Below are 12,629 nucleotides of genomic sequence, written 5' to 3'. Positions count from 1 at the left end.
GCTCTGCTCTGCTCTACTTTATTTTTTAATGTGTCTAATTATCTATGTGGGTTTATTTATGTCATGTAACTGGCATTAACGATTACCCACACCTAGACCTTTTCCTTCTGATTTATATTAGTTGTCGTTAATTTCCAATGTTTTTAAATTTGTCAAACTTTTTTTTTAATTAATTTTTGCTTACCGGACGTGCTCAAATAGGAGCAAATAAATCTTTAAAATATATTTCAAACAATCCGGGTGTTCTATTGGTATTTTTAATTTTAATTTTTTTTTAATAGTTTTATGGAAATAATTTTATTGGGTAAATTTTTTAATGTTTTGTTTTATTTTTTTATGGAAGCCGAAACATTTCAGAAATGTTTTCACATAATATTTTATTTTAAAAATCTACACTAAATCTTAAATATTAAATAGAAACGCATTTTATGGTCAAAGGTATACAACTAATAAATATCATGTATGAGTTTAAGAAATGCAGAGTCATGTACCCTGTAATAAAGATTTAATATTTAATACCACTATTTTCTTGGTCAAAGGGAAGTAACAATGAAAATCTTTTGTCAATTTAATATTTTAAAGGCTATTTACCTTATTTCCGTAAAAGTATTTAATTTAAAAACATTAACTTAATTAATATATTGCTTAAAATTACGTTAGTTCAAAACTAAATTTAAAACGTTTAAGGTCAGTATAAAGCAAGCAAAATATAAATAGCCATATCATTATTGCTGTAGTTATTGTTATTAAAACTATTTTTATTATATTTATTATTAAAATTATTATTATTATTATTATTATTATTATTATTATTATTATTATTATTATTATTATTATTATCATTATCATTATCATTATTATTATTATTATTATTATTATTATTATTATTATTATTATTATTATTATTATTATTATTATTATTATTATTATTATTATTATTATTATTAATGTTATTTCTTTATACGATACGTAACTGCAACTTTTGAAGATACGTATTTTTTAACGTAGATATGTAGATTTTTTTTTTGTTGGGTAGGTAACTGCTTGTCTTAAAAGTATTAAGGTTTTTCTGTGTTACATCCCTTTGACCATAAAAGAAAAATGATTCTACATTGAAATAGTATATCTATTATTTTCAGGGTAGACAACTCTGCATATTTTGCAGATAGTCAGGATTTTCTTTGTTACGTGCCTTTGACCGTAAACGGCTATTTTATACCAAAAAAAAATGTCATACTAAGGTATACAACTCTGCAATTTTTAAAGATGAATAGGATTTTCATTGTTACATACCTTTGACCATAAACTTTTTTTTTTCATCTAAATCTATAATTAATTGGTTTATTGGGCTAGCGAAGTAGAGTTCACCTATTTCTGCGACCTGGCATGTGAAAGGAAATTGTGTTCAGTACTATGCCGAGTCCAAATTTAAAAAAAATAGATAATTTTAATTCGGATTCAAATTGCGTATTAAATAGAAGGCATGCCTCCAATGTATGTTGGAAATGTGCATGTAAAATTTTAATTAGTTTTATACTATCATCTTTAAAGTAATTATCGCACGGTAAAAAATGATATTTTTATATGATGTGTCATCTTACCTGGCCGGGTTAAGAACCACTGCCCTAGATCTCGATTACATAGGTCCTATGTAAATGTAATTTATTAAATGTCTAGTCCAAGATCTGTATGGGGAAAATGTATTTCATATAAAAGCGAATTTTAAAATGTACTGCCTAAAATGTTTGCCGGGAAACAGACAAGTTCACTGAGAAATCAGCTGATCCAAATTTGACTTTAATTTGTTGTTACTTGGTAGATCTAGATCTAGGTCTAAGCCCGAATCGCTTTTAAATGTAGATTTATTGCCTAATTAATAATTGTATGTAATTAAGTATTCCACTTAATCTACTAATCTAGACCAGAGAGCTAGATTTACAAAGTACAGTTACTTTTTAAGTTGCAAGACTTGTTTTTAGTTTTTGTAAGTGTCAGTCAGTACTCAGTAAGTGAAGCTTACAAAAATCAAAATTATAGACTAGAATCTAGATCTAGGTATTAGATTTAGATCTACTAGGTAATCTTTCGTTTTATGTTTAGAGGTAGTCTAGATCTAGAATCTATGTAAAATCGCCCGCGGCTAGTAATGTACAAAAAAGTTAACTCATTGTCAAGGCTTTAATTATAGAAGTAGGCCTAGACCATTATATGTATATTGAATATTAAATATTGTGATATATTTGTGTCAAATATTAGGCCTATAGATTATAGATAGATAAATGAATAATAAACCTAAATCAATGGCTAAATAATTAAATATAGCCTATTTTATATCAATATAGACAAGAAATTATATTTAAACAGCAGGATTTGCTATATAAAAGCGGCCATCTGTAAGTTAGAGTGGCTTCCCCTGAATCTTGCGCTATAAGTTTACAATAAAAAAATAAACAAGATGGCTACTATAATATAGTTATAATAGTAAATGAGCATGGTTGCATCTGTTGTAAACATCGCTAGTCTTCATTTATTACTGAAAAGTTTTAATTCAATTGTTTAAAAACAGGTACATAAATGTCAATAAATGAGACAAGGAAACATTTTTGTATTTTTCAAAACACAAATCCTCCTCAAAATGTGAAATAATTATTAAAATTTAAAAGAGTCACCTGTTTTTCACATTACTAGTCATGGTCGATTTTATGTACCTAAAACGATATATTACCAAATTATAAATTGAAATTATGGTAATCTATCCTATCGTTTTACGTAAAATCGCCCGTCGTGGGCGATTTTACGTACCTAAAATGATAGATTACCCAAATTATTAATTAGGCCTAATCAAATTTTGAAATTATTAGTATTAGGCATTGAGGCATTAATTTAATAATTAGGCCTATAGTAGGCCTATAGTTTATTATACTATAAATTGTATTTAGTTCATTAGGGCCTAGTTAATTATTTTAATATATTTATTTTTATTTAATAAATAAAAACGTAGAGTGAAGAGTGAGTGACTAAGCCTAGCCTAGTAGTAAAGTGTTAAAAGTAAAGTATTACTAAAAGTTAAAGTAGTAAGTAGGGGCCTAATTTTTAAGAATTTAGGCCCAAGTATTCAGTGTTGTAATGGTGCACAAAATTTTTTAATTAAGCTTAATGAGACGGTTAATAAGAATTTGAGATTTTGCTGTTTTACACCTCCCTACTTTTTCCTTTAAAGTTTAAACTTTATAGTGGCATTTGAGCCAATTTTTAGCTTTTTTAAGGTCTTTGCGTCTTCTACTGGCCAGTCTTCTATAGGGGGCAGAAGCTTACTCAGACAAGTGACTTTGCTACTGTTATTGTCTTGAAAGTGCCTCCCCCCCCCCCCCCCCCATACTATTATTTAAGAATATATTAGAATGTTTGGGGAAGATCACTCCAGCTTTATTTTTAAACGTCTAGAGCAGGGGTCTCCAAACTTTTAAGTCCGAGGGCCGCATTAACTATCAAATTTCAGTTTGGGGGCCAGTTTCTTCCAGGTGTGATTTTGATTTTTCTGGGCAAAGTTCCTCAGCCATCACAACAAACGATTTTTCCTTGGACAAAAAAATCTCCGCGGGCCGGATGAGAGGACTTCGCGGGCCGTAGTTTGGAGACCCCTGGTCTAGAGGGTCCTCCATAAATGATGTCAAGCTTACTCTATGATAGAGAGTATAGTCATTGAGTAATCAGGCTAGAAATATATGTCACTAACATAATAATTGTTGTTGATGTTTTATAAAACATTGTGTTTGGGTCTGTCTTTAGCCCTAGTTTGGAGAACCATGGGTGAAGAGCTGATTTCCCTGAGGCTCAAGTGTCTGGAACTGTATGAGGTGAACCTACACAGGTCTATAACTTCATACACCGCAAAGGTTAGTGTTACTGTTAGTGGTACTGTTAGTGGTACTGTTAGTGGTACTGTTAGTGGTACTTTTAGTGGTACTGTTAGTGTTACTGTTAGTGTTACTGGTTTCTATAAAATTTATGGTTGGTCTGTACAGGGAAAAAAATTAAAATACTTTTCTAGAAAATGGGTGTTGAGGTATCAAAAATATCAAACATTAGTGAAAAATATAAAGATTATCTCTTTAAATGTTCTGTAGAAACAGTTGCATTTAGCATTAGCCTTCTCATAGGTTGAGTTCAACACTATAGTCAAGTGAATGTATCCAATTGTAAGGGTATGAGAGTGTATGTTATTATCAAGTGAATTTTGTCATATTTTAAGGGTAATAGAGAATATCTGTTGTGAAATGTCATTGACAATGGTCCTCAACTGGTATGGATATAGGTTCAAGTCTTGCCTGGGTTATTGGAGAGGAAAGAAGTCTTGTATAAATCATTGAGGATGAAAGTAGTTTGCATTTATAGCAGAGGCGTAGCGAGGGGGGTGCGGACCACACCGGGTTACACCATTTAGGGGGCTGACACCAAGGCAAAAAATAGTAAAATATATAGAGAAAAACTTGAGAGGGGGGGGGTGCAAATCGAAAGTCCGAAGGGGGATGCAAATCGAAAATTGAAAGTTTGTACCCGGGAAGAGTCGCTACACCTCTGAGGGGGTGACACCATTAAGTGCCGCACCGGGTGACACCCGACCTCGCTACGCCACTGATTTATAGTAATGTAAAAAAGAAGTTCTTCTAATTTTCTCTTGATAGATTAAAATTAGAATTCAACCTAACATATTTTGTTAAATTATTATGTGTCAGTAAGGCAGGAATATTGAAAAATTGAATGAGAAGGAATAGAAATCCAGAATGGTATTTGGAAATGGTAGCATCCTTTCCACATTGTAACTGTCTAGAATCAGCCAGACCTTTTAGGAAGTTGAGTTTTTAAATTTAATAATAATACTGTCAAACTTCAATTTTTTTTATTTATTATAGGTAATACAAGAAGGAAAAATTTTACTAGAACAAAAATGTAAAGATGATAAAAAGCTTAAACTCTTTGATGCTGAAATAGAAGATACTATCAGAGTCGTCAAGGACAAAGTTAAGGAATTTTCAGGTTTGTTTTCTTTTTATCAGTTAGTTGAACACCATATATGTTTTTGTAACATTTACAAAGATTATACACTTTCTCATATTATTTAACATTAGAACTATTTTTATCCATAGAGCTGATGAAACCCCATACAAAACAAGCTCTTTTGCCTGCAAGGGATTATGGGGGTTTAGATAGCCAGATACAAGTGATATCTACAAGCCAAACCAAACTAGAATTGAAGGTTAAAGAATTGACTTCAAGGTTAAATACTTTGGAGAAAAATAATTCTGATAAAATCATAACTAATGGATTGTCCAAGGTAATTATTTTTGTCATTTTTAAAATTTAATCTTACTTAATACTTAAAGCATTATTTTATCATTGTCATATTTACTTAAATATGTTTTTAAAATAGATGTAAAAATGTTGTTAGTTTAATGCCTTTAAAAACATCAGTAGAACTTTTTAATGTGCATTTTTTAATTTATTTTTACAGATGGATACCAAAGTCTGTGATTTAGAAAAGCAAGTAAGTATTTATTTTTCCTGGTATACTATAGTTTATCTTATTTGTCTCTAATCGTGTATATATATATATATATATATATATATATATATATATATATATATATATATATATATATATATATATATATATATATATATATATATACCATCTTTTTAAAGGGGACTATTTATGTTTAGCAATAGATGAAGAAAAAATACTTTTGGACATCTTAATCAACTAATGGGAAGAGGATGTTGTTGAAGGGAATTCAGAATTGTTTATTGTAGTACATACACTTTATACATACACATACACTTGGTTGAATTAACACACAACGTTAATTTCTTTTAAGCATTCTTAGTACATCGTTAAAATATTTTTATCTTTTACAATTCATCTTAGTATACAAAAATAAAGTATCTATTTAAGATCTGATTAAAATGTCATCTTCCTTGTCTTCAAAGTTATTAAACAGTCAATATTGGTATATTATGTAACTACCACTACTACTTAGAATTTTTAAGTGTAGACTTTTGAAGCACTTTTACAGCTTGCAATGGATATTAGCTTTAAGTAAAAAGCTCTAGCTGTGATTCAAGCTCCTTTTAGTAATTTACATTGCTTGTAATTTTTTCTTAATACCATTGGCAGTGTTATGTGTTTGTTTTTTATATATTTGTAATATCTACCATCATTACGTTATGGTATAATAACTCATAAGCTAATATTAATTTTTCAGGTTAAAAATGTTGAATTAGATTTGTCTGAGCTAAAGTTGAATTTATGTAAGTAAGCCTTTTTATACATTTTATACATTTACTTATTTCTTTTACTGTATGTTTTCTTTTATTATTTAAAAAAAAATCAAATCATTACTTGAACTGAACCTCATTTTGTAGTTGAAAGAGGACTGGTTAAGTGTAAGATTTATTTTAAACATAACAATTAGAATAAATATCTAGTAATTAAATACTGTTTGCTAAGCATTTTATTGTCATATTAATTGTTGTTGTATGTATTTCTATTATGGATAGGGTCAGGTTTAAGATACAAAATAAAATATCTGCAACTTACCCAACTGGCTTTTGTAGAATAATGATGTTATTCTTTGACAAGACACAAACCTCTGACAGCCAAAACAAACACACATATCACTTCCTACATTGTTTTAGCTTAGTCGGACAACACACCCATACAAAGATACATCCACATAAAAACACCCACCCACATAAAGATACACCTACACAAACATACACACCACTGTCAACATTGTTTTATCTGAGTCAGACAACACACCCATACAAAGACACAAACACTTTCACCATTACATTAGCTCAGTCAAACACACTCACATTTAACAGCAAATTGTATCACCCATGTAACTGTGTTTCTTGAGGCTTATCCTTATGTTTAAAATTGTGCACTAATAGATCCATTTTAGTTATGGGGAGGTAATTAATACTTTTTATATGCACTGATTCCCATCTTATTATGATGTAGTAATTAATGACATGTAAAGTATTCTAATAAACTTTCTGATGCCAGATGCAGGAAATGTTTTCCAAAATTTTCAAGACTGCGCTCCTGTAGAGATACAAGTAAAAAAATTATTTTTTATTTTTTCAATTATTTTTAAAACATGCTCTTATGATGTGTTTATATATTTATACTGATCTGCAATAATCTTTTGAATAATTTTTTAAACAATTTTTTATATTATGTGTGAAAAGTTGATGCTTGTGTATTGAACTATGTTTACATTATGTAGGATACAAACAGCTGGAGTAGTCGAAGGGATTCTCAAGCTGATGATATGGTCAGCAACACAGATTTAGGTAACTTTTATGTGTGTATTGTGCAACATGGGGTTGTGTTTTTTTAATGTTTTGACTTAAATGCCATTTCTTTAGTTTTGTTTTTTCGGAATTTAGTGTTAGCATTAGCAAATTTTATTGTGCTTAGTTTTGATAGACTACTGTGTGCATGGTTGTTGTTTTTTTTTTAATAGGCTTGGGCTTATGCTTCATGCATGGCTGTGTCTCATTGGTAAAGACCTTTTGGAGCTTATCAGAATAATCTTTATTGAAAATGTTAATTGTTTTGGTGAATCTTAGCTGGTGCCTATGGATGTACAATTGGTGGTTAGGAATTAATCACTGTAAAATCTATTTGGATGCCCCGGGAGAAAAGCACTAAAACACCACTCCAACATTCACTTTAGTGTTGAGGCATTGCATTGTTTTAGCTGGTGAAATCTTTACTTTCTGATGTTAGCTACATTTTGTGTGAAGTGTTAAGAAATAAAACTTATTGTAGGTAACTGAAAACAGCATTTTTTCAATTCAAATATTTGAAAGTGCAATAAAAAAAACATTTCAAAGTCAAAACTAATAACTTGTAGTTGTAGTTACAAGCTTTAGCTTAAATCTGTCATCATCCTCTCCTAGTCGGGTAGATGAAGTAGAGTTCATATTTCAGTGATGTCGGAATTCAAGGATCAGTGCTATGTCCAGCCATTTTAATTTCCCTAGTGTGAGTCAGGTACCCATCAGAGCTAGGTGGACTCAAGGATGTCCTATGGACTATATCCAGGGATCCGAACATTTGAGACTTTCAGGCTAGCAAGTATAAGCTCTACCATTGGACCACACCATCCCCAGCTAATCTTGGTTTGTTTTATCTTTACACAGATCAAAAGTATCTAGAGGAGTTGATTCAGCCAGACAGCCATATTGATTTCCTATCCTTAGACTTTAGTATGTCATTTTTTAGCACAATTTTCTAACTTATTGCTATTAGAAAAATTCATTAAGGTTTAAAATCATTATTTTGTTCAATTATGTTTACTACCCAATAAGCAATATTAAACTTATGTTATTTATTGTATAATATAACAAAATAGAAGATATCTTTCTACTGATGACTATTCTGCTATCACCTAAATTACATTTGTCAAATGAAAACTGATAGCACTGCTAAATTCAATATGAATATTTTTAAACCATATAAAAGAATAAGATGTTAACAATAAAGCAACATGAACAGTGCATTATCAGGCCAGCACTTGATTTGGTTCAATTTTTCAACACTTCTTAGATCACTAGCAGAGCTGTATAGAAGTAATCTTGTAATGGTATTGCTATAGTTTACCCTAGCCCTTACACTTATGCTATCCTCTCTAACTTAAACACAACACCATTATAATAAAAGATTAATTACTTGGCTGTATTGCCTTGACGAAAAGCGTATAGATGCTAAACACATCTTATTGGGAGTAAAATTCTATTTATGGCTAATCGTGATGTTAGTAATAAAGAAATACAGATCTCTATTGTACAAGTTACATCGGGGGATACTAGATCAGTGGCAAAAAAAAATTTTATATATATATATATATATATATATATATATATATATATATATATATATATATATATATATATATATCTATATATATATATATATATATATATATAGATATATAGATAGATATAGATAGAGATATATATATAGAAATATATATATAGATATAGATATATATATATATATATATATATATATATATATATATATATATATATATATATATATATATATATATATATATATATATATATAGGTGAGTGTCTATGGGGGGGGGCTATAACCCCCTCCTTGGCTATGCCAGTGTCATAGATAGCTATAAGAACAAATCTGTTATTTTCTTGCTAATAATAATACAATTATGAACATTTGGATTTAAATTTAAAACCCATATTATAAGTGTAGGTTTTTTTTTTACTTAAGAATAATTAAAATTACTGTATGTATGTTTAAGTTTTGGTACCAACTAAAAATTGTAATTAATTTTTTTATTTCTCCAGATTCTGAAGAAGTTGAAGTTTGTACTGACAATGACTTAGGGGCGAAGAAGAAGTTTGACCAGTGTTTGAAGAACCCGGGACACGCTAATTTTATTCCCATCAAACAGCTGACACTGAAACACCTGCCTAAAAACCAGAAACGTTCAATGGTCCAGTTTATCAAAGCTGTCTCAGACATTACTGTCAGGGTAGCTGTAGGTTTGCATGATAGAAAACTGGTATTTGGCGACAAGGCAGAGTTCTTACCCCTAACAAGAGGAGATAATACTGTCAGATATGGAACTGGTTTTATAAAAAGTGTAAAAGAGTGCAAAGGTTCCTGCCCTTGTAATAGCTGCAAAACGTCTTCATATCCTTATAAGAATTGGGTTGAGGTCATTGTTAAGACTGGGAAAATGCTGGTGATGGATCAAGCTGATGCTTTGGACACTGTGTGCTGGTGGGGATATGATGAAGAAAAAAGCCCAGTTGTTTCCCTTGAAGGGATGGGGATAAGTATTACAAAAGCTAAAAAGAAAAAGGAAAAGTTAGCCAAGGATCACGGGTTAGGCGCTGATCTATATTCTGATGTAGTTTGTCTAACCCATGACCTGGAGTTTGGTTTAAAGTTAAAAGAAGCAGAAAAGCATGTACAAGCCATGCGGAAAAAGAATTTTTTTAGGTTTAAGCAATTGTCAACGCAAGACAAAATTGTTTTCATTGTCTCTCATCCGCATGGATACTGTAAACACGTATCCGTGGGCGAATGGGTGGAAAAACAAGATTCGGTCGATGAAGGGGTCAGATTTATCTACACTGCTGACACCTGCCCGGGGTCCCTGGGGGCACTAGTGTGCATCCCTGATATGACTGATGGTATATCTAGCCCATATTTATACTACCATCATCAGGGGTGTAATGAGATTGGTGGTTTCAACATAGCAGTTCATAGAAAAGTTAAAAAACTGAGCTAAACTGTTAGTAAATGAATTCATTACTAAAAAAAAAAGTCCCTTTTCTAAATTTTGTGATGAAATTATTTTCTCTGTTAAAATTGGTTGGTTTTTTTTATCCTCAATTTACTTTATAATGCTGTTTTCATGTATAATAAAAAAAATGTTACATTTTTTCTTAACCAAATGTTTTTTTTAATGGCTAAATGTATTAGGAATGTTTTTTACGACTTGTTCAAAATTGTTACTTTAAAGTTCATTTAAAATAAATTATTAAAGTTTATTTGCCAATCTCTGGTGTAGATAGCTTGCCAATCAGTCTTAGTCTAAACATCTGGTTGCAGTTGATTATGTTGATGTAGTAAACATTATTCTTGCCTGATCTACATCCATTGTCTTTTAAGTTTTTGAATTATGTATACATGTATGTATAAATATATATATATATATATATATATATATATATATATATATATATATATATATATATATGCCTATATTTATATATATATGGTAACATAAAAGTAAAGTATAAGAAAAATTCCCATTTCCCTGAACAATCAAGGGACAGAGTGGTCTGGTTGTAGAGAGCTAGACTACTAACCCGTAAGTATGTGGGTTCAAGTAGACCATCAGTCAACTTAGCTCTGATGGGTACTTAACTCACAAAGTTGGCTGGGCATAGTGCTGACAACACTATCCCTTCATAAGCCGAGCTCACAGAAACAGGTGAACTCTACTTCACTTGCCCCATAGACTGTCATGTTTGAAAGGAGACCTTACTTACATGAGCAATTAAGCAATCTGCTATCCGACCACGCCATCCCACAATTCAAATTTGTTAACATTATTAATGTTACCTATTTTTGACATATATAATAACGTATATGTCCATGTAAGTTTATTAACTAATTTGAACTGTGATGTCATTGATGGACGTTAATAAAGTCAACCCATTGTTGACAAAGGAAGAAATATAAAGTCAGGTTTTAATTGCAGACTCTAATGTTAACCTAGAGCTAATTAAATATTCTAATACTGATCAAAATCTTATCATTTTAAAAAAAAATTATCAATTAAAATGTTTAACCAGATTTTTTTGGCGGCAATTATTGACCTAGTTCGCTCTTCTCAAAATCTTTGAATGATAATATTCTAATTCTTTTTATAAAGGCTAGTCATGACACATTTTTTACAACTTTTACTTTTTACTTTCTCGTATATACGAAGTATAGAGAAAGTATTGTAATCGTGCAAAAAAAAAATCGACGTTTTACATCTAACTGATACGGAAAAACATAATTTTGCAATCTTGTCCGTATGTCTGTGTGTCTGTCTGTCCGTGTGTAAACACGATAACTTGAGTACCGTTACAGCTAGGTTAATGAAATTTCATATATAAGTATTTTATCAAAATCGTAGATCCGTATCAACTTTTGAGCGATTTCCGATAACCGGAAGTGGTACTTTTCCTACTTTGAATTTTTCAAAAGCCTATAACTTGAGTACTATTTCAGATAGATAAATGAAATTTCACATGTAAGTAAAAGATCTAATTCTCTACCTTCTGTTAAATTTTGAGTAATTTCCGTTGACTGGAAGTAGTAATTTACGCTACTTCCGATTTCTCAAAAAACTAATGTAAATTTTAAAAGTACTAATAATATTGCGCACTATTATGCGCTTTTTTATTTGGCGTTCACTTGGTGTGCAATTAATTTGTCTAGGAGATTTTATTCTATTTTTAAAACTTTAAGTATTTAAAATGGATTAAAAATCATGTCTATAGCCCGAGTTCCCATCCCCTGTTATTTTATATAAGAATATTAGAGAAAGTTTAGGGGAGATCACTCCCGGTTTATTTCAGCAGAGTTAGTGATGAACTAAGACATAAGAAATGTAAATGCATACTTGAATTACTTGTCATACAGGCAAGACCCACTGTGAAAAAACCATGCTCTTCTATTTAATGCACGAATTGTAAATGCAATCCGTATAACGTGTCGAGACTGTAGGCCGAACCAGTGACGTCACTAGGCTAGTCCTCGGCCCTCATACAATTTAGCATTTTTTTATTTTGGTGTCACCCTCTCACCATAATATTCTGATATCCAGCTGGATAAAACAATGTTTAAATAATAAACTTTTTCGGTATGGTGTCACCAGGTTAGGGCCCAGCCCCCACCTTATGACCAGTGTTTCTTCCAGACTTTTTTCTCCGGGGGGGGGGGGGCACTTGAAATTTTCGGGGGGGAGGGGGCGATAGACTTTCTTCGGTGGTGCGGACACTGTTAAAAGTATATATTTTCT

At 30.8% G+C, this 12,629-nt stretch overlaps 1 protein-coding gene across 3 annotated transcripts; it reads left to right on the top strand.

Moving 5' to 3' along the window:
* The first annotated feature begins 1,784 nt into the window (after nt 1-1,784).
* On the top strand, nt 1,785-10,694 carry LOC131954795 (uncharacterized). 3 transcript variants are annotated; one of them, XM_059318582.1, is made up of 10 exons: nt 1,785-1,984; nt 3,790-3,896; nt 4,914-5,037; nt 5,148-5,335; nt 5,513-5,545; nt 6,264-6,309; nt 7,070-7,122; nt 7,293-7,359; nt 8,215-8,280; nt 9,388-10,694. In XM_059318582.1, exons 2-10 carry the CDS (start codon nt 3,807-3,809, stop codon nt 10,338-10,340), a joined length of 1,620 nt encoding a protein of 539 aa, XP_059174565.1. In that variant the 5' UTR covers nt 1,785-1,984; nt 3,790-3,806; the 3' UTR covers nt 10,341-10,694. The 3 variants fall into 3 exon arrangements, with proteins under 3 accessions (XP_059174565.1, XP_059174563.1, XP_059174564.1); XM_059318580.1 differs by having other exon boundaries at nt 1,785-2,005; XM_059318581.1 differs by lacking the exon at nt 1,785-1,984 and adding an exon at nt 2,016-2,077.
* The last annotated feature ends 1,935 nt before the right edge of the window (nt 10,695-12,629 follow it).

The sequence above is a fragment of the Physella acuta genome, unplaced genomic scaffold (assembly GCF_028476545.2).
Source record: "Physella acuta isolate Inbredline_101_S28 unplaced genomic scaffold, ASM2847654v3 ptg001029l, whole genome shotgun sequence".
Lineage (NCBI taxonomy): Eukaryota > Metazoa > Mollusca > Gastropoda > Physidae > Physella > Physella acuta.
The sequence above is the reverse complement of the archived record's forward strand: the minus strand, read 5'-3'. Positions and strand labels throughout refer to the sequence as shown.